Here is a 24,377-nt window from a genome sequence, read left to right as displayed (position 1 = left end):
CTCCCTTTCATGGATACAGCCAGTCAGTTGCCACAAACAACGAAAAAACAGTCGACATCCTTATTCGATCATGCATTGGATCGATTGCGATCTTTAACATACTCTATAGCAACTTTAGATTAATCATCTAATTTATAATGAATTCTTAGTCCATCCTTTGCATATCCCTTTACAGACTAAATAAGTATTGTCAATTTTTTTTATTTCAACCAGCATAAGTTTCATTTTCGAGACATTCATGATGTAACCTTTGTTTTTGGCAACAAATGTTTGTCATGACATGATCAAGCAGGAGTCCTATGACGCCTATTTTGCTTTGCTCAAAATAACAATGACTCCCTAATTGTATATGGGGTTGAAAACAGCTTCCACGCCTGACAATTTCTTTCCTTGCTTGAAATTGTGGTCTATCCGTTAAATCGTCCATCAGCCTTAAAGCCCATCAATAAGTCCTCGGCATTTTATCAATTCCGTTGTCTCCTCACTTAGATAGAAAAGTTACTCATATCAAGGTTTGCACGAGTATTTTTCGGCTCATCTTTTCAGTGAAAGCACCTACACAGTCCGCGTGACACATTTCAGGACTGGGATGTAGTTGTTTTTTTCTGTTTGGTTAAACAACCCTAAGCTTTCTAGGGTTCCCTCGTACGAAAGCGAGTTACCGCTATGTCTTTTTTTAAATTTTTTTCTCAAACCAGCCGTAGACCGAAAAATCAGTCAATTACGGCTACCAAGTTTATGCTGCATCATGGGATAAAATCCAAAAGCGACACGTGAGTCACATCATGGGTTTGAGTTCTCCTTTTGATGCCCTCTTTGGTTCTTTCACCGTTGGCGTAGCGTTTGTGATAACTGCATTGTCCACCATATCAAGTTCTGTCCTGTCAATCTTCTGTTAATTTCTTGCAGAGCACTCGGAAGCCTGGACACTAGTTCAGGTGGCACAGCAGTTGTTTCGCTGGATGGCGTGTTGACAGGGCGCGAAAGACGTTTGCCTTTTGGTCTTCGGTGATATGTTTTTGAGCCAAGTGGACAGGTCTTGGGTTTAAGTGCTGAAGTAACAGCTAAGAATTCTTTTGGGTTGCTCTAGCGTAGATTTTAAAACGAAACGGTAAACATTTATCAGTACATACGGCTAGTTCTACACAGAGAAATCCAGGATGAATTAGCTTCGTTTTAAGTGTGAGTCTTACATTGTTATTTTGAAATTCAGACATGAATACTCGATGTTTCAGTTAAGTCGATCAGGGGGAGAAAAAATTGGAATTATTTTTGTGGGCTGAGCACTGAATTTTGTTTGTCCTAAATATACCTTGCGTTCTTTCAGAGGCTGTCGGGTAGTTTCCTTTCCGCTCGCTTTTCTGTTTGTTCTTACCAACTGCTTTATTCTCTTGTTTTCCAGGCGTGAATACAGCTCAACGCGGTATTCTGTGGGAAAAACAACGACAAAGTTCACGGATTAATTTTTCATTATTATTTAAGAACTAGACCACACTTTCTATCAGTTTAGCGATGTAACAATCCATTTTTTTTTATAAATGTGAGTTAAACCATCTAGCAAGCGAGCGCGGCCAGTTGTAAACTTGCCCGAGAATCTTTTTCCCGCGATTGCTTTGACGTCTTCGAGCACGTGACCACATACGCATGTCCGGCAAGATTCAGTTATCTGCAGGAGTGGGGTAAGAATCACAGCATTAGTATTTTTTAAAACAATTTACAACTTCCGTGTTAAAAAAAAATGGCATTTCAACGCAACAAGAAAATATACGAAAGTAAAAGTGCACTAATTTGCACTTTTTTACGGTTCGTCTGGAGAACGCCTTGTTATAAGAAATTTCAAAATCAGCTCCAGAGAGGATTAGTTAAGCTGAAGGTCTTTAATCTGAATGGCAAAGAAAAATGGCCCTCTTTAGGAAGATATTTCCCTTTTCTAGGCGAGGATGGTGTCGGATGTTTGTTGAAAACAACCCGTTTCGGTCAACAGACCCTGGTTGAAAATTGGTGCTAGCGCTGTAAACGGAATATTCACTTATCGGGAATCAAACGAGTAGGTAAAGAAAAATTGTTCCCACGTGTCCTTGCTTTCAAAATCGGTTTTGACCAAAGATGTCTGGCTCGCCAGGGCAGGCGTCAGGGAACAGGGGTCAAGACGATTCCGATATTTTACTGCAGTTGAGTTCACAGCCATTGCTCACAAAAAGCAGTGAAACCAAACTTCTGGAGTAACAGCTCATTTTGACGCAACTAAAATCATCGCGGAATTTTTTTACCACAGCACAGCGAGAGGGCTTCTCAGTAAAGTCTGGTTTCGAAATCTTTATTGTTACACTCCCTCAGCAAGTTTGAATCTTTCCACAAAAGATGTTGTTTATATACATTGTAATTATTGATTGCCAACAAACCAACCCTTGCTAATTGTAAAAGAAAAAACCGGAGTATTTGAAAAAGGATAAATTACAACCTCTATCTGGCGTCGAAGAGAGCGCTGTAGACAGCTCCCTCATGTCAGATAAGACCGGCGATCATTGTGTCGCCCGCTCGCCAACGTCCTCAAACGCATATAATGTCGATATTTCTTGCCATATTTTAATCTCGAAACGCTATGGATTTAAGCCACTGTTGATCGGCTGATTTCCTATTTTAATTTTGGGTCATTCATAGCGAGGTTTTTTAAAACGTTTTAAGCAGAATATAGCTTGTTCATGTTGTCGTGGTTGACTAAGGGCCGTCAGGATTATGAAAATTAACGACCGACAGCAAATTTGAATATCTGCGAGCCAAACCATAACTCTGGAGGGACCAATTGTCCCAATTTTAGAGCATAATCCAACCTAAAGCGTCTAAACCTTACCATTGCGTTGCATGCCAAGCATTGCTGTAGAACCATGTTGAATTTGTGGCTAACTCCCGTGTAGCACTGGATATGAGGATATGAGAACTGACGGTTTTGTAATGAAGTGATCTTTGCGCAACCTGATATAATAAGCCACAAGCTGGTTGCGTTGGTGGTGTGACGTCACGATTAAAACAGTTCAAACCACTGACTCGGCGTTACATAACGAAACTGACTAGCGATTGTTTCGTTTTCAAAGAATTACATTTGTAAAAGTTTATTTTATAAGAAAGAAATCGAAACGTCTGAGTATATGAGAGATAATCAAACGAAGACAAAGGCAAAGTTTTTAAGAGCCAATTTATTCATCCCACGCCACGAACGAGCTTTTTGGGAAACTGGTTTTACTCGCTTTGACTTTCCTGACCTCGCGTAGATTTTACAAGAACAAAAAAATTCTTGCTCTGAAGCTGAGTGGTTACTGGGTAAAATGCTTGCAGGATGACCTTATTAGGAATTTTTTTTTTTGTGAAGGAAAATAGTCAAATTATTTTAGTCAGGTCATTTTCCCTCGCTTGTTGGTTAATCGATGTAGTAGATATCAAACTTGGCGCCCTCAGACACTATCCGTGCGGGGTGAATCTTTCCGCACATTCTTCATGTTAAGCACAATTTTCTTTTGTGTTTTACTGACTACATCTTTTGTTTAGTTTGGCGACATTTTTGTAAAGAATAGTCCTCATCTATAACAATCGTGGACCAAGTAGCCGAAGAAGCGAGTACTGTGAAAGATTCCGCCTGAACAATCTTCCCACAGAAGGGAATGACAATAATGTGTTGATATCTGTAATTTAAATCCTTTATTTTTTTAGGGATTGCATTAACTTTTTGACGAAATGGTTCATGAACAGTTTCTGGTAAACCGGTTTATACTAACTCTGTCAGTTTTTTTTTTTTGCTTTCGGATCAGGAACATCCGCTTTCCACGTGGCCCTTTTATCGGGTCAATGACTTCTTTGGAAAAAATGATATCTATTCGTAAACTATTATTGTTGAACAGCTTCTCGTTGTTTCGCAATTCAGGATAGCACAGAGTATCATGAACCCACGTAAGGGTTCTTCTTTCTCGTGAAGAGTTGGATAGAAATAACGAGCGTAGTTTATCGGCCGGCTTTGATGAACGTGCTCGCGGGAGTACAAATTAAACCGTAAATTTATGTGCGGACATGGCCATTTGAAATTTAGCTTGTTAAAACGCCTACTGTTTAAAAAAGTTGCTACTTATGTTTCCTTCATGTATCCATTCAAATGTCGGGTATTTGTATAATATTTGCGCAAAATCCTTTCGAGAACCTCTTGTGATGACAACTGGTCACTTAAAATTGGTCTTTTAAATTCAGCCGCGGCTGACAATACAACTTGCCACTGAGTAAACTTTGCAAATATCCCTTGATGCGAAAAGAGCCGGTTTACTTTCAGTTTGCTGGTCGCATACAAACAGAAGTCTTTGCCGTGCTTTATATTTCTCATTTGTCGCTCTTCAAACTCAATAGGAATCTCGAAAGAATCCCTGAGAACATCATTATCGGCTTTTTAATTTTTTACGGATATTTGTGTCGACGGGGTCACTAGACAGTAATTAGGAGATGCAATTTATTTAAAAGTGCCACCACGTAATTATAAATGTTTCTTTGCGTGCCGACAGTAGGACAGCGGCGACTAATTTATCAGTTTTTTCTTTTTCAGTTCAGTATCATATGATAAAGGTGAAAGGCACGACAAAAGCGTCACTATATGGAATCGATATATATTGATTAAGACTGATTTTGGCAGAGTTTATCTCTATTTCCTGAGATAGTTTTGTATTCAAACAGTTTTAAAAACTTTACTTAGAACCTAATATTTTACTTTTTCCCGCTAAAATTGTCGCTTCAGATGTCTTTGGCGCAATCAATGTTTGATAAATAATTCTTTCCAGTTCTTCATAAAAAGTGCATTACACTGACCGGTCTGCATATTTACAGATAACAGCATATTGCGAACTGATGAAAGAAGGTTTTGTGCTGAAATTAAAAACAACTGCTCAACTATCCGTTCCAGCTTTAGGAAATTAGGTCATTTTGCTTAAATAAACCCCCGGTCGTTTAAAATGCTTTGTATTTACATAGGAAACATCCCACCCGTCAGATGCCATTGAAAGTGAGAAGAAAATATATACAAACCTACCCCTTGTTACGCCTGACCTGAATACAGCGGGGAAGTATGTCATTAAAGGAGTTGTAAGATAATGCACCTAAAGATAATGTGCATAAAGGAAATCGAGTTTTAATTTCGGAACGTAGCTAGCATATGTAAACTTGGCTTAGTAACCCCCTCCTATAGGAAATTCAATCACCTCGCTGCATGTGCAGGGTTTTTCAGTTAGTCCAAAATCGTTACGACCGCAGAGAACAGATAACAATACTGATGATGTCTTGTAATTTTTTTGGTTGTTTTTTTAGTTCGTTGATTCCATAGATGACTTTTGGTCCTTCTCTTCCCTGTGGCCGGTTGGCAATATAAAACGTTTTACGTTGAGAAATTTAATCAGAAGGATAGCTGTCCGGACTTTTACTGCAGCCAGTGCACTGTCCACCACATGAGATTCTGTCCTGTCAACCTTCTGTTAATTTCTTGAAGAGCACTTGGAAGCCTAGACACGAGTTCTGGGGGCACGGCCGCTTTTTTTGGTACAGAGCCAGCTGTGTGCGAAAATCTTTTGGTTTTTACTCGTCGGTGAACCAAACCCGATCTGCCGGATGTGTGTGACGCCTTAACTTTACGCGGGGGATGCACGGAAGCTGTTTCTTCTGTCACTTTGTTGACCTAGGAATAAAACAAGAAAATATTTACAGTAACTAGAGAGAATCTACACTGCGAATACTCGCGGTACATGCCCAGAAAGGTTAGGCATTCATATTGTTTTCTCTTACATCGTCTAGCTTTACATAAGTTAAAAGGCGTCAACGAACTTTATATCACAAAATGATTTAAAGACCACGTATTGAGGACAGCAGAAAATTGTCGCTTTATCCTTTCTGCTAAGGTGTGTCTTCAGTTAATATTTCCAGGGTCATCATTTTATTTCTTTTTTAATCCACTAACATTCACGCCCAATGCGTGGTTTTCATGATGTCGAAGGCACATAGACAATGAAAGGCAAATTAGGCAAGATGGTGCACAGCTGATGGCAAATAGGTCACGGCCGCGCCTCTATATTGTTTATTGTAATTTAAGTTCATTCAGAGCATATACTTTTGTTTGTCAGACTTGACCTTGCAGTAAACTTAAAGTGAGATAAGGAAACACAAATAACAGAGGTAAGCATTATTCTCGGACTTATGCTCCCCACCACATTCCTCATATCCGTCGCCAGTAGCGGACCATTGACGCAAAAGCTTACGTCGCTTCTTAAGATCGGGTTCCGCAATTTTTAAAAGAAAAAAAAACCCGAAGGTGAAAACCCACTAACCTTTTTCGAAGCAGATTACATGAAGCTTCTCAGTATTTTCAAGCAAAACAGACCATAATAAACTATAGCTACAATGTACTCATCTGCCGCCCTACCTTCGTTTTACATGTATTGAATTTTACTGTCAACGATCATTTTCTATCAGTTATTAGCACCTTGTGTTGCGTCTTTTTGCAATTTTCGGTTCCTCCCCTTTTTTCTCTTGTGAGCCTCTTCATTCTTCTGTTTTCCAAACGAGAATATAGCTCCACTCGATATTCTGAAAATTCCATTAAAAGACGCAGTCATTAAAAAAATTAATTCGCTACTGTTTACCCGTATTATACAAAACTTCAAAGATGAGAGTGATCTTCGCAATTATGAATCCTACTTAAGCAGTGATGAAAAAAAAGCCTGAAAAAAGACATTACTTCATCTAGTTCTTACATCTGTGGCGCGATGAACGTAACCGAGACAAGAAAGATGGTTCAGGCTTTTCATTTGCAAAATATTTAAAAAAAATGAAAGTTACCCGAGGACAAAAAGACACAATAGGCCATTTTATAGTTGTGCACTTAGTTGTCAAGTCTTTGATTTGGAGTGAGGCTGAAGTTGACCATGTTGTGATAGAGACTGGTATCTAGTCAGTATGATAACAATATAATTTACATTTGAAAAGCGGCAAGTTTTGCATCATAACGAGCCTCACTCCTGTTCAAAGGCTTGGCAACCAAGCACGCAACCGTGAAATGGACTAATGAGAGCCATAGGTGAGATTTACACTGGACTTCATGCGACAGATTCGAAACGCTCGAAATGGTAAGTTTTTGGGGTTGAGTTTTGCAGATTATTCTGTACAAAAACCGGAAAATATGTTCTTTAACCGGGGATGTGCAGTTGCCTACCAATAACCGTAAGTTTCAAGAGCCATGAGGATGTGTCTGAGTTCCAACCTACACTTCAAGAATTTGGAAGTTAATTGATTACATTGAAACATTTTCTTCAAAGCCTTAAAGCCTTTAACCCATTACAATATCCGCCCTGAAACAAACACGAAAGTCATGAGAACAGGGGAGATGATCACCAACTAAAGCAGCTCTTGATTGTTAAACAAATTCTCCTTGTCAGCCTCTTTGGAAATGTACGGAGAAAAGTATGGAGAATATACATACTGATATTAGGAAGTAAAGGGTTAACGCGTCGAAGAAAATGTTTCAAGAGAGCGACTGATTGATTGAGGTGTCACAGCTAAGTCTTACCTGAAAACCTTTTTCCGCCAATCAGCTTGGAACGCTCAAACACGTGACCACACACACACGATATGCGTGAGTCAGCCTTCTATGTAAGATTAAAAACAAGAAATTATTAACCCTTGAATCATATGAATGCAAACCAGTCCGTCTTTCACTGATTGTGCGCCACATAAATGTGATTGCCGAGAGTAAAAAGATCAAGGATTGTGATGGCTCAAAAGCTTTTTCAGCTTCGTTTAAAAACAGTAACTCATATTTTTGCCTTCTTTGCTCCAGCAAGTCCATCCTTAAAATACGTTGGTTAATCATGTGATCGGAAATGTTTATTGCCTTGTGTTATATCCTCTGTCAGTTTGTCTGCGATTTCTCTTTTGTATTCCTTTTAAATTTCTACTTTAATTGTAGATGTTTACTTTCTCGAAAGAAAGCGAGTTATTAAAAAACTTTACATCGTGGCTAATATTTAGCACGCGTGTTTGTCATTCAGCACCAGGAAGGGTGGTCCGTCTGGATCTTTCGTCCATCTTTAACTCGCACTACGCGAAGACGTAAAATCGACTCTTGTTTGAAACGAGTTACAGCTACAGATAAAATGAATGAAAGAATCGAAGTAACTGAGACCTCACTGTGTAAAGTTCGGTCTTGCTGTCCTACTGATGCAGGGAAAAAACAACGTGAAAAACAGCATACGACGATAGATTTGAATATTCAAAATACAATCAAGGAAAGCAGCTGCCAGAAGCGTATTCATCCATAACAATATCTTAAAGGTTTGGAGTTTTCTGATCTTACCACTGAGTTACAGGCCAAACACTGTTGAAGCACCATAGTTTCTTATAGAGATAATGGAAACTTTAGGAGATTGCTCCGGTGCTGTATCGTAGAGAGACTCACTGACTCTGCCGAAACTTCTCGAGCTTTAATAATACACGTCAGTCTGCCTCAGTACCGAGTGACGTCACGTGGCCAAATTTGAATAGATTGCAAACAAGACAGGTGTGAAGGTTGAAGGTGTGAGTTGTATCAGTTTATCTATGAGCGATAAGCTTCTGTTACTGGGACACGAAAATTTCTACGAAATACTTTGTACGATTACGAAATTTACTTTACGTTTTAAACTCATTCTGGCCTAATCTTAGACGTCAAACAGTGTTTGGCTTTCAGCGAGGAAAACAGAGTGAAACTTTCAGCTTCAGCCGTAATTTTTCTGTGTGTATCTACCTGTTAACAATCCCATCTTCATGACCCACCATATCCTTATACACCATCATATGGCCTCACAATATAGTGTCTGATGTTCATCTACTGAGCCTTCATTTGAAAAGGGGGATGGGGAAGGGAGGGCTATTGCGTGATACGGGATTGTTTTTTAATTTTCATGACCAGTGGAAGTACGAAATTAAAACCCCGTGAGCTGTGAATTTTTCGCTTTTCGCTATAGGTGAATCTTAAAGTTTATCTTATTTTTCGTGATGCGTTATTTCTAATTTTTGATGCGTGTGATACGTGACCAAGACTCCAAGGACGAAACTTGGCAGACTCCTTACTTGACGTCAAACTTCACAAAAGACAAATTTCAAGGAATAGCTCCCCATGCTATGCGTCAATTTCTTGGTGCAATTTTTAGAGGAGTTACTGTTAGCTTTGTTGATCTTGAAGGACTATCTAAGTTTTTAAACGCGTTTGTATGCAACCAGGGCTAATCTTTCTCTATTCTTAACCATGGTCTCTCATGTTTGGTTTATTCTCCTGATTTTTATGATCATCTGTCTGACTAAATTTATCTGTCTCTTTAGGTTCTTGCAAAACGAAGTCAATTCTGAAAGTCTTAAACAACGAGTGAAAATATGGTGAGGTAGCGCGTGACTATAAATTGGCTGAATTTTCGGAAAGAAACGAAGGGGTTGATTGCCTTCCATATTTAGCGTTTCTTTATCTTTGCTTTGCAATGATTTGCGGTATTTTTTCTAGAGTGCTAGCAAAACCACATAATGGACTTGATCGCATATTTCAAATACACCCCGAACATTATCTTACAAGAAAATGGAGGCGTGATCCTTGGTGTGTCACGCGAGAAGTTTCTACTAAGGCGTGACGAGAAACGAGGAGTGTTTCACGGAAAGCGTGTGGGCATTCACTTTATTTCCTCGTAAGCAAAGGAGAAAACGTCAGGTTGTACTCCCTTCAAAAACAGAGATTGGTAAGAAAGGTGTTCTTACCGTGTACTGTCTGATAGTGACACTGAGCTGGTGGAATGTTTTTCTCTATTCCTTACGAGACGTATTAAGATATTTTCGCGATCTTTGCACGCGAAAGCACCGCATTTACACTCAAAAGCGTGGCTATCTTATTTGTAATTACTTCGTTACATTGATTGTGACTTAATTCTCATAATTTGGGCAAAATCTATACCGGAAACATAACTGTGAGGGATATATGAAACGCTGAGGTTTCACATAAATTATGACGACATTACACAACAAAGCATTCTTAAACATCACTATGGTTTAGCTGAGAATACTCAGTCATTCAGACTTACCAACTGATTACACGCAATGCAGCGTTCAACAACCATGGCTAAACTTCACATTAGGCCACCGAGACTTGCGATTAAGAAACGGTCATGAGATATTTCCTGCTGACGAGGACATATCACTCACTGAGCTGACACGGCACTAAATCATATTGGCTAATCGGTAAGTAACATCGCATGATTATGACGTAATCGGTGATGTCAGCTACTATTTAATATTTCTAGCAGAAAGCGGGAAGGACACGGAATGTTTGTAGAGGATACGGTAGTGACTATATTCCTTTATTCGAGTTTCATTTTCAGTATGGAGCACGTTTATCAAAATATCTCAATTGCCTCTGCCTTTATTCTGCTGATTCATCGAATTCCATACAAATCAAGATCATCAGGGAGCAACTACAGAATACCCTGCCACTTTGGTAAACCTCATTTACATGTGTCGAGAGGCTTTGAAGATCGAGGCATAACAAAATAAACGTTGTTCTTATTCAATGACATGTAAATGAGTGGCAGGGTATTCTGCAGCTTAGCCATCATCAGTTACCTGCATCATACTGTGCAGTCGGACAAATTCTCTAATGTATGGTTACTTGGTTGACAAAATGTGAAGTCCATTTGCATGCAATGCAACTTTGAAATGAAAATATTTCTAGTTTGATAACGTTCTATTTTAAACTGGACTCGTCAATCGGACGTTTCACATCCAGCCGACCAGTCGCCACATGCAGTGACGAACAGTTGACATGCATTCCAAGGCTACTGAGGGAGTCGCAAACCATTATGACCTTCTTCATAGGCGTGCCAAAATATATTTTTAGTTTGTTGTTTTAAACCCTTTTAATTCAAGTTTTTTTTCCTTAGGGAGCAAGGAAGGGTCAACTCGACGCCTTTTCCGCTTGGATTTTCAAAAACTGAATTAATGTTGGTTCCCTCCCTTTCCTTGGAAACGACTTCCTGTTACTTAATTGTGGTACTTCCGGTAACTTCAAAGTCAGTAAGCTTTCATGCCCATCCCTAAAAGGTCTTAGTATCCGTCAAAAGCTTGAGGCATTTTCCCAAATCAGATATCTTTTCATTAAGACGGCAATGTGAGCCACATCAAAATTTACCGTTTTTATTCCAGTTTACCCTTGGACAGAATTCTTCTGTTTGATTGCAGCGAAAACCGCTTTCTCCTCATTTTTATTTTTGCAACGAAAAAGGGGCCACAGCTTAAATAATAGCAAATTTGTTTTAAAAAACATTAACGTATTCACTATGGTTTTATATTAAGTAAACAGAAGAGTGAGTCAACTGAATTATTAGATTCTGTATTAATATCGATCGTCTTTGGAAGTGCCAGGAAGTGCTCAACACGCTAATCTTATTAGAGAAACCTCAATAATTTTCAAGATCACATCCATTAATTTTTCGACGTAACAGACGCAATTTGCCAATCTTTCGTTGACGTTTAGTGTTGTATGGGTCTGATATTTACACTTAGGGGTATTAAATATGGACTCTAAAAGTCTGATTCTTTCAACGAATGTCTTCGTCTGGCTCTCTAGATAAAATAATGAAACTGACGTAAGCCAGCAATGCATTAGCAATAGTGTTCATGAGAGCTTTAATTGCCTCTAGTGATCAATTGGTTAGGTTTTCTTTTTCTTTTTTACAAATTTTTGGCACTTCTGTTGCCGTGAAATATTAATTAATCATGCTATTTTTGGCTAGTATTCAATTGTCGATTGGATTTTTCAGATCGTCTCGTAACCGCAGCGGTGTACTTATCAATTATTATGATGATTTACACCTTTCCGCCCATCGCAACGCCTACTGTCTGCCACCACATCACTCAGTAATGCTTGGGATCTTCACCTGCCACTTAGCAAAAAATCTATGCGGGGTTTTCTTCTAGATTACTGACTTGTTCTAGGGGAGTACCAAGTGAACTAAAATCGCACACTTATAGACTCAATCTCGCGTAGAAGGAAACTTTTTACACAGCTCAACTGCCTGTGAATTATCAGTTCTTAACAATATGGTTACGGTTTTCAGTTTCCATGGATGTTTATCTGACTTAACAAAGTTGAATCGCCGAGTCACCAAGTAAATTTATAAAAATTCCAATTCATGAGCCTGGCAATTATTCATAGCTCTAGGTAGAATAATACACTGTGAAAAATTCTACAACAGCGTAGGATGTTGACTTACTTCTGCACATTATTTAACATTGGTAACGCTGGTCAATGCTTCTATCGTGCAGCACTTCTCGTCAGAAGATCAGTTGTTATTTCGAGTCTAAAGTATTTCCTTTCCTAGAAGAATAAAGATTCTTGAAATTGTGACTTTATTGTTCAGTTGCTTTTCGCAGATGCAGACTTTCACTATTCATGCCAAAAAAATTGAAATCCTGCAAAATCACAGAAGGTTAAATGGAAGTATTTTAGCCATCAATCGAAACAAATTAAAAAAATTACCTCCGAACAAATGTCAGTTTATTAGACGCTGTTGAAGAACCATAGCTGAGTGAATTCAATCATTTCTGAAATGTTTTATAATTCCTCGACGATATATTTAATGCATCATTTTCAAATATCTTTTGAATAGGATTTAAATTTTCAACCATGTTTGGGCGTCTCATCTAATATTAGTCAGTCGTTTCAATATGGTCGTGACCTCAGCCAAATTTAGCTAAATATGGTCAAGTGAGAATCACGGACAAGAAACACTCTCTTCGGCATCCTGCTGTGGGCCGACAACCTTAAAAAGGAAATCAGTTACCCGTTTGTCAAGAATTTGCTCTGTACAGAGGAAAACCTCACCTGATTCTCATGAGGTCGACTGTTAACGTAACTGACTGCTACTTAGTTCGAATCGTGTCACATAAATGATTTTTTTCATCACGATTCAATCGAGCAAAGAACTGAGTGGTCATCCAGTGAGATTTATCGACTTCAGAATACAGTATTGAAAGCAATTTGGTGATAAGTTTGGATCACTCCATCATTGAAAACCAAAATTCAAACATCGAGTTCCTCACAAACAGAAAGACTTTCGTCTACGATTATAACTTGCTGATAATAGGCTTTGAATCTTATCACTGAGTTGAGAAGAGACACGAGTTATTAAAGACAAATCATCCTATAGCTTATACCAGAGTCCTTACCGGACAGATAATACTCAATTGAAATGTGAGGCCCCTTTCATTATATGTCAAGCCTGTCATGGCTGGTCACCCGTCAGCGATTAATATCCTATTGATTTTCTTATTTATTAACTTGCCAGATTATTTTTATCATAAAAAGGGATGGCTAAATGCAAAATCAGCAAACGTGGCAAAACATTGATCATTCCCCCTACCGTATGAAAAAAATATATTTATTCAGCGAATACTTTTGTTGCACTATGTACTACGGTTTTGCTAGAATTTAAACTAGCACTCCCTTCTAAACTTCGAATGCATGATTGTCGGTTTGCTCATAAGCCGACCCTTGAGACTGCGAGTTGGAAAAGTTAAGGTCTGTCAAGCTATTTTCTGAGTTGACGTTGAAGATAACTATTAGATAGTCCTTTAAAAATAGCTCCTAATTACTAGCCAACGTGTAGCTGTACCCTCCCCCAGAAGGTGAAACGGAAGCGAGGGAACGTCTATGAAAACCTGACACTTTTCCTCGCTTCCGTTTCATCTTGTGTGTGGGGGGGAGGAGAGGGAGGGTACGGCTACACGTAGGCTACTAATTACATGCCCATGACGGAGCTTTTAAGAGGCCGTGTCACAGGCACCTTTTGTTGCGTGATACGCACGTGACACTGCAACTCATGTTCAAAAGTACAAATTAGGTTTGCATTACTATAAGTGCCCTTTTCCGGTGGAGCCAGACACGGGGTATATCATACCCGTTCGATCAGTACACAGTAGTTTGCACTGATCCATCAACATGGTTTTACGACAATGTCTCGCTTGCAACTCAACGGTGAGTAGGCAGAAATCTGTGTGAGGATTATTATTTAAACCATGTCGGGGTTTTTTTTATTATATGAATATTCTACTGCCGATGTTCACATGTTGTTACGACCTGAGTGAGTCGAAGTGAAGATCTCGCTTTGCAATTGCAGTTTGACAACTTTGAAGGGTCTAGATTAAAATCGAGTAACAGGATGACACGAAGGGATCTAAGAAAGTATAACTTGGTGTGATTTCGATTTGAACGTTAATGCTTCGTTTGGAAACGTTTCACCCAATCGTTAATCGGTAAAAGGTAGTCTCTGCTATTGTTTTTACTTTACTACTGACGAATGTATCAACTGGCAAGTTATGTACATCAGCGTGAAAATTTACCTTAAGCTGATTTTTGTTATAAGAGGCATACCTATAACTCTTGTTCAGCGCATGCTTGGACGGGCCAATATGCAAATTTATTTTAAAATCATCAGCCCGGAAAACGTGTTCGTCTTGCTTTTGCTTTTCAGGAGAGCAAATTTGAATAATCACAATCACTGTTGCCGCGCCGTGTGACTTGTCTCAAAGTTTTCCCTTGCTACGATTCGTACAGAAAATCGCATAAGGTCGAGTGAAATTAGGCTTTAATATCTCGTGTAATTTCAGAATTACGAAGTTCAAGGTTCAAAGCTAACCCCAACAAAATGTGTTTCCCTCAGTGGGGTCGACCAAGTGGTTCCTTTAGCTGGGGAGTTTAACGAAGAACGAAAAATATTTTCCTAAGGTGAATTATTTTACCCAGCGAACCCGGTATAGGAACACGCAGAGGCAACCCTCGATAGCGTCAGAGCTTGTTCAGGCGGCTCATAGGACAGGGGCGTGAGTGGGTAGGTGTGTTGCGGGTGGGGGGGGGGGGGGGAACTAGTTTTTGTTCTTAGACGTACATCTTAGTTTACAAACTTGATACGATTGATAATTTATCATCTTGATTCCTTACATGCATTGCAGGTTTTAGGCACATTACAGATATGTACCTGTGGCCACGTATTCGAAGATGTTCGGCAGATTGGTGGGAAAAGGTTCTCAGGTCTGTGTGTACAAACTTCCAAATCTTCGATTATTTACCCGAGCTAACAACCTCGTTGGTCAAATTTTAATCACAGTGTAGACTGCGTTTGCCGGTCGAAATTTCGGCTCAAACACTTGTGGTTATTGTCATCAGCTATGTGACATTTGCTTGACGCTTCATGCGGTTCCCGACATCCCGTTTTGCTTTTTCTTGCCCACGCAAGCTGTGATAGTGACCTTTGACCTTCACCTTGTTGTTTTCTCCTGAGTTTTCTTATTCTCGCCTCTCTCGTAGAAAAGGTTGCGGTTATTTATCGTGGTGAATAACAATAAAAGTTTTTCGTTTGTCTCATGATGTAGTCACGTGTGAATTCTTCGCCTGAAGAAGACTAGCAGGTTAGAGGAAAATGCAAGCTTTTTCAAAGGAAGTGGTATGACCTGAATCGCAGGAAGCCTCTTTAGTGGGAGCAGAGGGAATCCTTTGAACGGAAATATTCGCGCTTCATTTAGCTTTATATACTGCTTCCTCTTCCTCCTCTCCCCTCCTTAGTGGGCTAACTGACATACTAATGAGAAGTGGGGTGGGGGTGGGGTGGGGGGTGGTTAAAGAGTAGAAAAAATTAGTGCATGTACACTGTGGTGGTTCAATCTTTGGAATAATTACTTTTACTCGTGTCACTTAGTAGAAATGTACCGAACTTTCTTTTTCCTTACGCAAGGTCAGAACTCGCACTGTGTGTAGATGTACATTTAAAAGTTTTCCTTTTAAATTACCTCGTTTCCGCAGTATATCGAGCTAGCCTGTACACAAGACTGGAAGCCAAGAAAATGAAATTCAGAGGGGATGAGAGCAAGACCCAAAGCGACCTGGATTCATCCGAAGATTGTCGCTCGAAGCAGGTAACAAAAAACCGCAAATATGAGTGTAGCGAACTGCTGAAAGAAAGTCTCTGGCTCTGGGATTTGGCTGCGCTTTTCTGCCCGTGGGCTTATGATCAAAGACAAATTTTAACGAGGCAGTGCAGAATTCTGAACAATATTCTGGCTCTGAAAACATATTTTTGGCCCCCTTCATCAGGGCTTTTAAGGCTGAATTTTTAGTCACGCAATCTTCTGATATGATGAAAGGACTGAAATAATAGAAATAGGATCATGATTTACCTAACATGACATATACTTGAGATCCTGCCTTTAAGCTGATTCTCACTCTTACCAACTATGCGTAATGAAAAGATGAAGGTTTTGTCAAAGACGAGCCACAAAAACATCCTAACCCATGACGCTTGCACTGGTTTCTTCAACTGTCACGCACGCATTCCTTTGACCAGTTCAAATGAACCAACCGGACAATTTAAATATCTGAGCAACTGCGCGCCTACCATTCCCATAATCCATCATTAACCCTAATTTGTTATCAGCTGACTTTTGTTGGGTTGGGGAGGGGGAGGGGGAGGGTTAGGTGAACAGTCATCAGATACTGACACTGATCCAACCCGGCAACCAACCAATGGAAACTTTACGTATCAGTGACAGCTGATGCTTTGGTATTCCATCTTTTATCACGATAGGTAGCTTTGAAAACTAAAAAAGGAATTATTGGTTCATCTTCCTCAAGTAAAGTGCCAAGAAAGAAAGGAAGAAGAAGGGGAAGAAATGGAAAGAATACGCATGAAAATCGGCGCGAAAACATAGCAGTTTCTTTGTTTTATTCCCCCGAAGAGGAAGCTGAACGATTTTCGCAAGCTCTTCAAGAAATCAACCGAAGAATCATGGGGCAGTCTTTGGTTTGGCTACTGTAAAGTTCTATTTTCTAGGGATCATCATTGATGGCTGTGAATTCGAACGGGAATTTTTACGGTATTCCCTATCAATTTTACTGGAATTCTCATGGAAAAGTGTCTGCGAAGAAAGTAGAGATTCAGCATTGTCTATCTTATCCCTTGTTTTGATTTGGTTTACTCAGGTGAACCAGACGGTCATTGAGTTTGACAGTAATGTAATGGATTTGTCGTCTTACATTATACATTGAAGTATACGTTTTGGATTTTGTTCATATGTTGCGAAGCCAACAAATTTGAATTTGGACCATTCATAAAAAAGTAAATAAAAGAGTAAAAACTCAAGGAGTAAGTTTTATGATAGGGGGTTTACAATTGGTGTTAAGTGTCTTAAATTGATTTTTGCGCCATTTGACTACCATCAGATCCTCGAAGTGAAAATTTACGCGAAAAGTCGTTTCCCTCTACTGTAACGCAATATTTTTCACGCTGGTGAAAGACTAAAATAATAGACAAGTATAAGAAAACAATCTCTCTACATCCAATGGCATAGATGTTTCTTCGAGCAATATTCCATTTTAAATACCCTAGTATTTGGCGGTTGAATCATGTTACGTGACTGTCACGCAACGAAATGGAAAGATGACGTCTGTGAACTTGACCCCCTTGCGCACGCGAGTATGACGCGATCGGTGCTTTCATGACGAGCGTGAAAGAAAATTTTTACCTCGTGCCTGCAAAGACTATTCCTAATATAAGAAAAAGGTCCTAGTGAAGGTATTAAGAATCCCCGTTATGATTCAACGGCAGCAATGTGTGGCTTGTAACCTTATGGTAAGTACTTGTACATCGTTTTGCTCGGAATCGTTCATCGTTTGACCCAATGTAAGCTTAATTTCACACTAAGGTACGACCGTGACAGTGTTTCCTATTTCAAATCTTTTGATGTTCATTCCTACGTGCTATACTGAAATATGGTATCAACTGATTTTGAAAAGGTAGTTTTTGAATATTAGTTTTTCGGTTCGTGTGATGTATTGTACTTTTATAGTCGCAAAAAAAAATTGTTGGTTCAGAGAAGTACTTTCCTGGGAATTGTTTTAATGCGACAGAAAGTGACAGACTTTCAGCCAATCCTCTGATAAGTTAATTAAATTGAGCTTTGTGAAAGTTAAAAGTGAATTTGTCATAATGTTAGAGTGGCAAGCCCCACAGAAAAAATTGATGACTTTATTTTATCGAAAACAGATCCCCGACTCTGAGTCCACAGATATGTCTTGTACCTGTGGTCATGTGTTCAAGGAAATCAAACTGATTGGTGGAAAGAGATTCTCTGGTAAGACGGAGATCCTTTATGATGAAAGTAGAAATTATTATTTCAAGTGTCGTTGCAATATAGCAATTCTATGTCAATTGGGCTATGGTCAACAGATCGCAACATGTCAACCTTGATCCTGAATGCTTCAGCGTTTAAAAGCATTGTTATCCATTCTGTTTATTATACCATATGCCACTAACGTGGTGAATTTGTTGAATAAACATCAGCTTCTTTTTAGTCAGCGATCCTTTCCTTTATTTTCATGACCTTGATGTTTGATCCAAAAAGTGAAACTGTGAGGAGAAACCAGATGCTAATTCGCTCTTAAGGGTAAAGGGAACAGATAATTTAATGCCTGAACAGCTGAATGCTGCATATTTTCAAGGCAAAGCTCCGTCCTCGACTGAAATGAAAAATTAAAACTCAATTGGGCGTGATAAGTAGCATTTATTCACGAATAGAGGATGTTAAAATTTTAGTTTCGAACGAGCGTAGACAGCATATTGTTCCAACGAAACTGTTGTTCTTTTTCATCACTAACATTTCAGCAACATCAAACGAGTCTGACTTTGATTAAGTGTAAATCTATGGAGATTACTGCCGTTCAGATTATCAACAAACAAAACCAAAACACTCACAATTCTTGTTAATACTTAGTGCTTGCCTGAATCCATATTGTGTGTGAATTACATACAATGTGTATTTCATGATAGGAGGTCCTAAACATTCTTTAACGGTGGATTGCTGAAGGCATTAAATCAGGCCCCTATGCAAACTGAACTATAGCAAAAACAAATTCATTGCCCTTCACTTAAGCTCGTATGCATTGCAATGATTCTCTCTTATAGAATACCGAGCGCAGCTTTACTCTCGTTTGGAAAACAGAAAGCAGAGATTAACCACCGGAGAAAACAAACCAACTAGGGAGAAAGCTCAAAACGTAGGGAAACTTGAGGTAAATATGTACTTTTTCGTCGCTTAAAATTGCTAATACTTCGCCTTGTGGTTGGTTTTGAAAACTTGCGCCACTCTCTCAACCAATCAGATTCAAAACTTAGACCAATCGCGATTTGTTCCATCGCGTTTTCCTACGCTTCATGCAGTTCGTCTGTTTTGTAAATTGAGCTCTCATTGCCTAATGATGACGTCAATCTTCGCTCTGATTGGCCGTTATAATTTCCCTGGTTTTGGACACTCAATAAGAGAACTGTGCTAAAGCGGCCAACCGAACATGGCGATGTTTGGCAGGAGACAAGAGTGTCTTTAAAATGTTTAACGAAACATTTACTTTTATCAAACAGCATATCTGCATGTTGGAAGGAAATTGTTCTCACTGTCTAAACACCGGAAAAGGCGCTAGAGGTGACGTTACTCGACGAGAAGAAGAACAATTTGTAAGGCCCAAGGTGATAAGACGACAACTCAACCAGTCACATCACGCCATGAAAAGCAAGTTGAGCGAATCGAAAAATACTTCCACTGTGAGAAATTTCCAAAGAAGGTTTCACATCGCCTTAACAGAAATCAACAGACGTCTTGTCTCCCAGAATCAGTTATGGTCATCGCTGGACAATCGATACAAAGTAGATCAGTAACCACCCTAAATGAACAAACATTTACATTTTTGGTTTTTCTTTTGTAAAAGAGGACCGAGTCACTACTACTTCCACAATATTGAGTATTTTGAATCGTAAAGAAAAGAACATCTATTGGTTTACTATGCATGAATATCTAAAATAAATTGTTGCTTCAAATGAAGCCAGTTTTGTCTGAGTCATAAGATAAGTAATTTCCAGTATACGCCAATTTCACTCCCACAACACGATACGAGCTCAGGACATGTGCAAACTGATTACAAATTACGGTTGGTGTGTCAGACATGAATCAAGCTTTTTCACACCCTCATGACCACGTGACGTAATACACAATTTTCGCGAAACAAACTCGAGCCGATGACAAGACTGTAGGCAAACCTATTAGTGGCATCTTTGGAAATTTTTGGTGGGAAATTTGGAAAAAGTTGGAATTGTTGTTGACATTAATGTTATTTTCAGATTTTGTTTACAATACATATATGTTATTTGCCGGCTGGGAGGTCCGTATGGTGAAAAACTGTGATCGAGGTCTTGGCCGAGGGCAGCATTTTCAAGACCGAAGTCACAGTTTTTCGCCATACGGATCGACCCTTAGCCGGTAAATAACATATTTATTTTTTTTAAACTTGACGAAATTCTTTCCGAAAGAACCCGAATGATTTAGGGCTGTAAATACGGCAAGATCTTCCATAAACTGAACAATTTTTGAGCGAGTAAATGATAGTTAAAATAGAGGTGATGCAAATTAAAGAGAGATGCCTAACCGAAACATTTTCATTTGCGTAAGGATAAAGGTTATTTAAAAGGTTTCCAAACAAACTTTGAAACATTATTTTTACAAGTATCTGTCACAATCTGACACCTGTCAATTAGAGAGCGCGTAAGAAAAGAAAAAGCGCAAGAACATTTGAAAAACAACGGAACTAGTTTGGCAAGGACTGTCACACATGCTAATGTTTTCTTCAAAAACATTCAATGATCTAACGGAAAGTATTATTCACTCTCATCGACGATTCATTCATGTACGAAGATTTACCTCTGTTCACTAAGTTAACGGCGAGGAAAGTAATTGTGAGTAAATTCAAATTTTTTATTTTGAAGTTGAGAGTTTGCTCGTTTGTTTGCTGCAATGGCGTGTGTAAATCTGGTCTTTCTTCCACAAAAACTAAATTCGATGGCACACTCCAATGAGACACAAGGGGATTTAATGCGGCCTTTTCTCAATAAATTCCTTCAGTTTCCACAGTACAATTTACGGTACAAATGTCTAAATTGAACGGACTCGGAAAGACTCAGCGAGAGCGTATATTTGTTGTAAAACTGAATTTAAAACTTTGCTCGCTCTTTCACTACGAACAAAACGTTTGAGAAAATTCAGATATTAAATGAATGAAGTTCGTTCGTTCAGTTTAACCGTAACCAAATATCTCACGTTTTAACTTTCTAGGTACTTTTTGTGAACGATTAAAATTAATTGCAGACGGTTTTTAGGCTGCTAGTCAGCCAACGTAATGACACTATTGCTTAAACAAATCCTTTCTGAAACCAATATTTTTCTGTCGACCACAGTGATTTGAGAGTGAGAAAAGAGAGGATTCACAAGTTATTTATCGGCTTGAGGTAGTGACCGACGTGTTTGCTTAAAAATACTGCCCAGCCGGAAAAACGAGATATATTTATGAAAAATGGCAACGAAATTTGGGATGTACTCGGCGACTCACGAAAGCGTTACCGTGGCCCGTGGGCAGAAATAGGAAAATACTGACCGGGTTGAGAACCAATCAGATTGCAGGATTCGTTACCGTGCCCTCTAAAAAAAAATAAATAAAGTAACTGCAAGTGCATACAGAAGATGTTCTAAGCATATTTTTTTTGCTTAGGATATCATGAGACGCTGTGCAAACATTTTTCTAACTCTAACGGAGACACTAGACTGTCCAGTGTCTAGTTCTGTCCACTGTCTAGTTCTGAGTTTTCACGAGGTCTCGTAGATGCCATAGGTTCTTCATCATTCAGATTTCTTTCATAATATTTCCTTGCTTCTCTTCGTTTTCATCTTGGCTGCTAATGCTACATATTTCTGCCTCACTTCCTGGCAATGCCCCCACTCTGCAACTCTCAAACAGCTTCCGTTTGGCGGATGAAAGTCTTGCTTCTCTTATCGAGTTTTCACATAGCCTTGTGGACAAAGATTCTTCAACGTTCAGGTTTCCGACCCATTTCTTCATCTGTTCCTCCATGTTGCCATCTTTGCTGCCAAAGATTACTACATCAGTTGCACTTGCTGACGACAGTTGTTCCATTCTGTTAGGCTCCAGCATCTTTGGTTTCATGTTCAGGGCTTTCTGTGTTTTTATGGAGATCTGTGAGTACTCTGGACTCGTTGATTTGAAGTTCTTTGGTCGAATCCTCCTCTCGTTTCTCTTCACCTCGTGGATTCACGGGTTTTTCCTGAAAAGTGCTTGTTCCGCAAGGATCTTTCAAGAGTTGCCGGACAGCGAAGCGGTTTCTTCGATTACGTAATACGTAGATAGCTGGATTAAAAACGCTCGCTATAAAGGTTAAATAACCAGCTGCAAAAGGGAACCACCCTTGGTTGTCAACACGACCCGAGATGCCGAAGGCAATTGCGGGAATGTAACAAACATAAAAGGTTGCAATGGCCATTGCGACAGTTTTGGTGGCTTTTACGTCCGATTGGAGTCTAGCTTCCTCTTGAAGGGCGGTTAGATTTAGGACCTTTCTCTGTAATAAAGAAAAGGAATCGTAATGATCTGCCTCTATATGCTGTAAAACCAAGTTATTCAAGTAAAAGCATGGGAGAATTCATTATAAACTATCTTGTTTCTCTTATATGGCCTTGTGAGCAATGTCATTTATCTAAGCTTGAATCTGCGTGAATGTATCGAGATACCGTCGCAGCATTTCTCGCAACGTTAGGTCCTTTCTGACCAGGTTGTGTTATGAACATTTTAAAGCACGATCACCGTGCTGATTACTGCTCAGCTTTTTCCCACATGTAGACCGATGGTGTCATGTTTGGTATTTCTTGTGTCCAATTTAAGCAGCTAGTGTTAACAAACAAACAAACAAACAAAAACACGTAAAAATTAAACGAACAGACAAAAACACGTAAAAAACAAATAAACAAACAAAAACGAAGTTCTTCATGTGTCGCTCTCAGGGTTGGAGACAACGAACCCTCATTCTAAGATGAGAGCAAGCCGTCACCTTCGCTTTGAATAAAATTGATTCTCTGCGATTTTGGAGTTTCCTTATGAAATAAAGAACGCCTTGATTTCCTTGAGTTACATTTATATATGTAACTGAAAAAACAAAACCCTAATGGTCTAACGATGCAGTTACTTCACCACTAATCAAAACTTCACTACTTTGTCACAGATAACATCAAAGTTAGTCATTTCTAGAAAAACGATGTTTTCTTACCCTCTTTTTCTTCTGGTTGATGGCATAACTGACCAATGTTCCAAGCACGGTTGCAGCTATGGTAAACAGAGCTATCACTGACTTAATCACTGATTTGCGTATTTCAAATATCATTCCTCTGGCTTTACCCAATGGCACATTGTCAAGATTTATATCAATCAATTGCAAGCGTAAAGAAGCCAACGCCGTCACTGTGGTACATAAAAACCACATAAAGGCGACAGCCATGATCGCTCTCTTCTTTGTTTTCCACGTGAAATACCTCAGATACATGAAGAGAACCAGAAACCTGTCCAACATTAAGGCGGACATAGATACCAAGTTCAGCAACGTGAATTCCAGATGTTGTGCAGATGCAATCGTGGCTCACATTCTACCTTTCAACCAAAGGGGAAAGATTTGGGCAATGAGAAATAGTGGAGCACCTGTGAGTGCGTTGATAAGACCGACCAGGGCGGAATTGGCGAAGAGAATGTTTGGAAAATTTTGAAACACCTTGAAGCGAGCAAAGATGGCGATAAAAGATATGTTTCCAATCAAGGCTAAGATTATCAAAATGACTACGAGAAAAATCTTTGCTGTTTGGACAGCAGGATGTTTCTCCCGAACTTCATGCTCCATTTTGCTGTTTGAGAGGAAGATAAAAGTGAAGAACAGAGGGAAGGTTTTTTAGTTAGGTTGTGAAAATACTGTATGCAAATCCGCGCCTTTCTTTCAAACAAAATCACTTCCTGGAAATCTACAAAGGAACACTCAAAAGCGAGTTTTTCCTACGGAAATAGACCGGAGATACGATTTTCAAACTATCATGATAATTATTTGAATGTTTAGTCATGACAGTACGGAGAAAGTGGGATATAAACGATCAGAAATCCCAATGATTAAGACAATATACACGTTTGTTACCATTCTTTGGCTTTATTAACCGTATTTTATTTTAAACCAAAAATGACATTTTAGCGAGTTGGCGTGGTAGAAACAGTTTCAAGTCTTGATTGAACTGACATTATTATTTTTAAATTTCTTTCGTCTCACTAGTTATTTGAAAGAAAGCTTAAGAAAAGGCACGAACTTATTCCGCCGAAAATTAACCTGGTACTTAAGAGTTCCTCATATAGCCTGGTGTAATTTCATCCTGCG

General features: G+C 39.1%; 4 protein-coding genes and 1 pseudogene across 9 annotated transcripts; 2 read left to right on the top strand and 3 right to left on the bottom strand.

Moving 5' to 3' along the window:
* Positions 1–185: 185 nt before the first annotated feature.
* Positions 186–3,169, bottom strand: LOC113683089 (uncharacterized). 2 transcript variants are annotated; one of them, XM_027200290.2, is made up of 4 exons: positions 2,852–3,169; positions 1,588–1,666; positions 1,313–1,428; positions 186–1,086 (listed from the first exon to the last, which is right to left on the bottom strand). In XM_027200290.2, exons 1-4 carry the CDS (start codon positions 2,885–2,887, stop codon positions 826–828), a joined length of 492 nt encoding a protein of 163 aa, XP_027056091.2. In that variant the 5' UTR covers positions 2,888–3,169; the 3' UTR covers positions 186–825. The 2 variants fall into 2 exon arrangements, with proteins under 2 accessions (XP_027056091.2, XP_089054645.1); XM_089198519.1 differs by lacking the exon at positions 1,588–1,666 and having other exon boundaries at positions 2,852–2,955.
* A 1,303-nt stretch (positions 3,170–4,472) lies between these two features.
* On the bottom strand, positions 4,473–10,294 carry LOC113683065 (uncharacterized). Of its 2 annotated transcripts, none has more exons than XM_027200264.2 (4): positions 10,116–10,294; positions 7,583–7,661; positions 6,500–6,603; positions 4,473–5,698 (listed from the first exon to the last, which is right to left on the bottom strand). In XM_027200264.2, exons 1-4 carry the CDS (start codon positions 10,149–10,151, stop codon positions 5,444–5,446), a joined length of 474 nt encoding a protein of 157 aa, XP_027056065.2. In that variant the 5' UTR covers positions 10,152–10,294; the 3' UTR covers positions 4,473–5,443. The 2 variants fall into 2 exon arrangements, with proteins under 2 accessions (XP_027056065.2, XP_027056066.2); XM_027200265.2 differs by lacking the exon at positions 10,116–10,294 and adding an exon at positions 8,369–8,521.
* A 3,559-nt stretch (positions 10,295–13,853) lies between these two features.
* On the top strand, positions 13,854–17,222 carry LOC113683066 (uncharacterized). Its single transcript, XM_027200266.2, has 4 exons — positions 13,854–14,065; positions 15,040–15,118; positions 15,887–15,999; positions 16,668–17,222. The coding sequence occupies exons 1-4, from the start codon at positions 14,030–14,032 to the stop codon at positions 16,896–16,898; spliced, it is 459 nt and encodes a 152-aa protein (XP_027056067.2). The 5' UTR covers positions 13,854–14,029; the 3' UTR covers positions 16,899–17,222.
* Positions 17,223–17,523: 301 nt separating this feature from the next.
* LOC113683063 (uncharacterized) lies at positions 17,524–19,953 on the top strand. 3 transcript variants are annotated; one of them, XM_089198518.1, is made up of 4 exons: positions 17,524–17,711; positions 18,126–18,213; positions 19,044–19,150; positions 19,497–19,953. In XM_089198518.1, the coding sequence occupies exons 1-4, from the start codon at positions 17,673–17,675 to the stop codon at positions 19,788–19,790; spliced, it is 528 nt and encodes a 175-aa protein (XP_089054644.1). In that variant the 5' UTR covers positions 17,524–17,672; the 3' UTR covers positions 19,791–19,953. The 3 variants fall into 3 exon arrangements, with proteins under 3 accessions (XP_089054644.1, XP_027056064.2, XP_027056063.2); XM_027200263.2 differs by lacking the exon at positions 17,524–17,711 and having other exon boundaries at positions 17,934–18,213; positions 19,044–19,135; XM_027200262.2 differs by lacking the exon at positions 17,524–17,711 and having other exon boundaries at positions 17,934–18,213.
* A 2,019-nt stretch (positions 19,954–21,972) lies between these two features.
* LOC113683072 (uncharacterized) lies at positions 21,973–23,860 on the bottom strand (annotated as a pseudogene). Its single transcript, XR_016184471.1, has 2 exons — positions 23,238–23,860; positions 21,973–22,535 (listed from the first exon to the last, which is right to left on the bottom strand). The product of XR_016184471.1 is annotated as an uncharacterized LOC113683072 (transcript).
* Positions 23,861–24,377: the final 517 nt, after the last annotated feature.

This window comes from Pocillopora damicornis, chromosome 2 (assembly GCF_964200805.1).
Source record: "Pocillopora damicornis chromosome 2, jaPocDami1.2, whole genome shotgun sequence".
NCBI lineage: Eukaryota > Metazoa > Cnidaria > Anthozoa > Scleractinia > Pocilloporidae > Pocillopora > Pocillopora damicornis.
Note: the sequence above shows the minus strand (reverse complement) of the source record. Positions and strands in the feature narration are given on the sequence as shown.

Bases quoted from the DNA above. Each gene is read 5' to 3' on its own strand.
- LOC113683065 (XM_027200264.2), bottom strand. From the start codon at position 10,151: ATGGTTGTTGAACGCTGCATTGCGTGTAATCAGTTG. The intron at 7,662-10,115 runs GTAAGTCTGAAT...AATCTTACATAG, and splicing joins GCATTGCGTGTAATCAGTTG to AAGGCTGACTCACGCATATC. The intron at 5,699-6,499 runs GTGCTAATAACT...TTTTATTCCTAG, and splicing joins GCAAAAAGACGCAACACAAG to GTCAACAAAGTGACAGAAGA.
- LOC113683089 (XM_027200290.2), bottom strand. From the start codon at position 2,887: ATGGTTCTACAGCAATGCTTGGCATGCAACGCAATG. The intron at 1,667-2,851 runs GTAAGGTTTAGA...CCACTCCTGCAG, and splicing joins GCTTGGCATGCAACGCAATG to ATAACTGAATCTTGCCGGAC. The intron at 1,087-1,312 runs GTATATTTAGGA...AATCTACGCTAG, and splicing joins AGCCTCTGAAAGAACGCAAG to AGCAACCCAAAAGAATTCTT.
- LOC113683066 (XM_027200266.2), top strand. From the start codon at position 14,030: ATGGTTTTACGACAATGTCTCGCTTGCAACTCAACG. The intron at 15,119-15,886 runs GTCTGTGTGTAC...TCGTTTCCGCAG, and splicing joins TGGTGGGAAAAGGTTCTCAG to TATATCGAGCTAGCCTGTAC. The intron at 16,000-16,667 runs GTAACAAAAAAC...TTATCACGATAG, and splicing joins AAGATTGTCGCTCGAAGCAG to GTAGCTTTGAAAACTAAAAA.
- LOC113683063 (XM_027200262.2), top strand. From the start codon at position 18,069: ATGTTAGAGTGGCAAGCCCCACAGAAAAAATTGATGACTTTATTTTAT. The intron at 18,214-19,043 runs GTAAGACGGAGA...TCTCTCTTATAG, and splicing joins TGGTGGAAAGAGATTCTCTG to AATACCGAGCGCAGCTTTAC. The intron at 19,151-19,496 runs GTAAATATGTAC...TTTATCAAACAG, and splicing joins AAAACGTAGGGAAACTTGAG to CATATCTGCATGTTGGAAGG.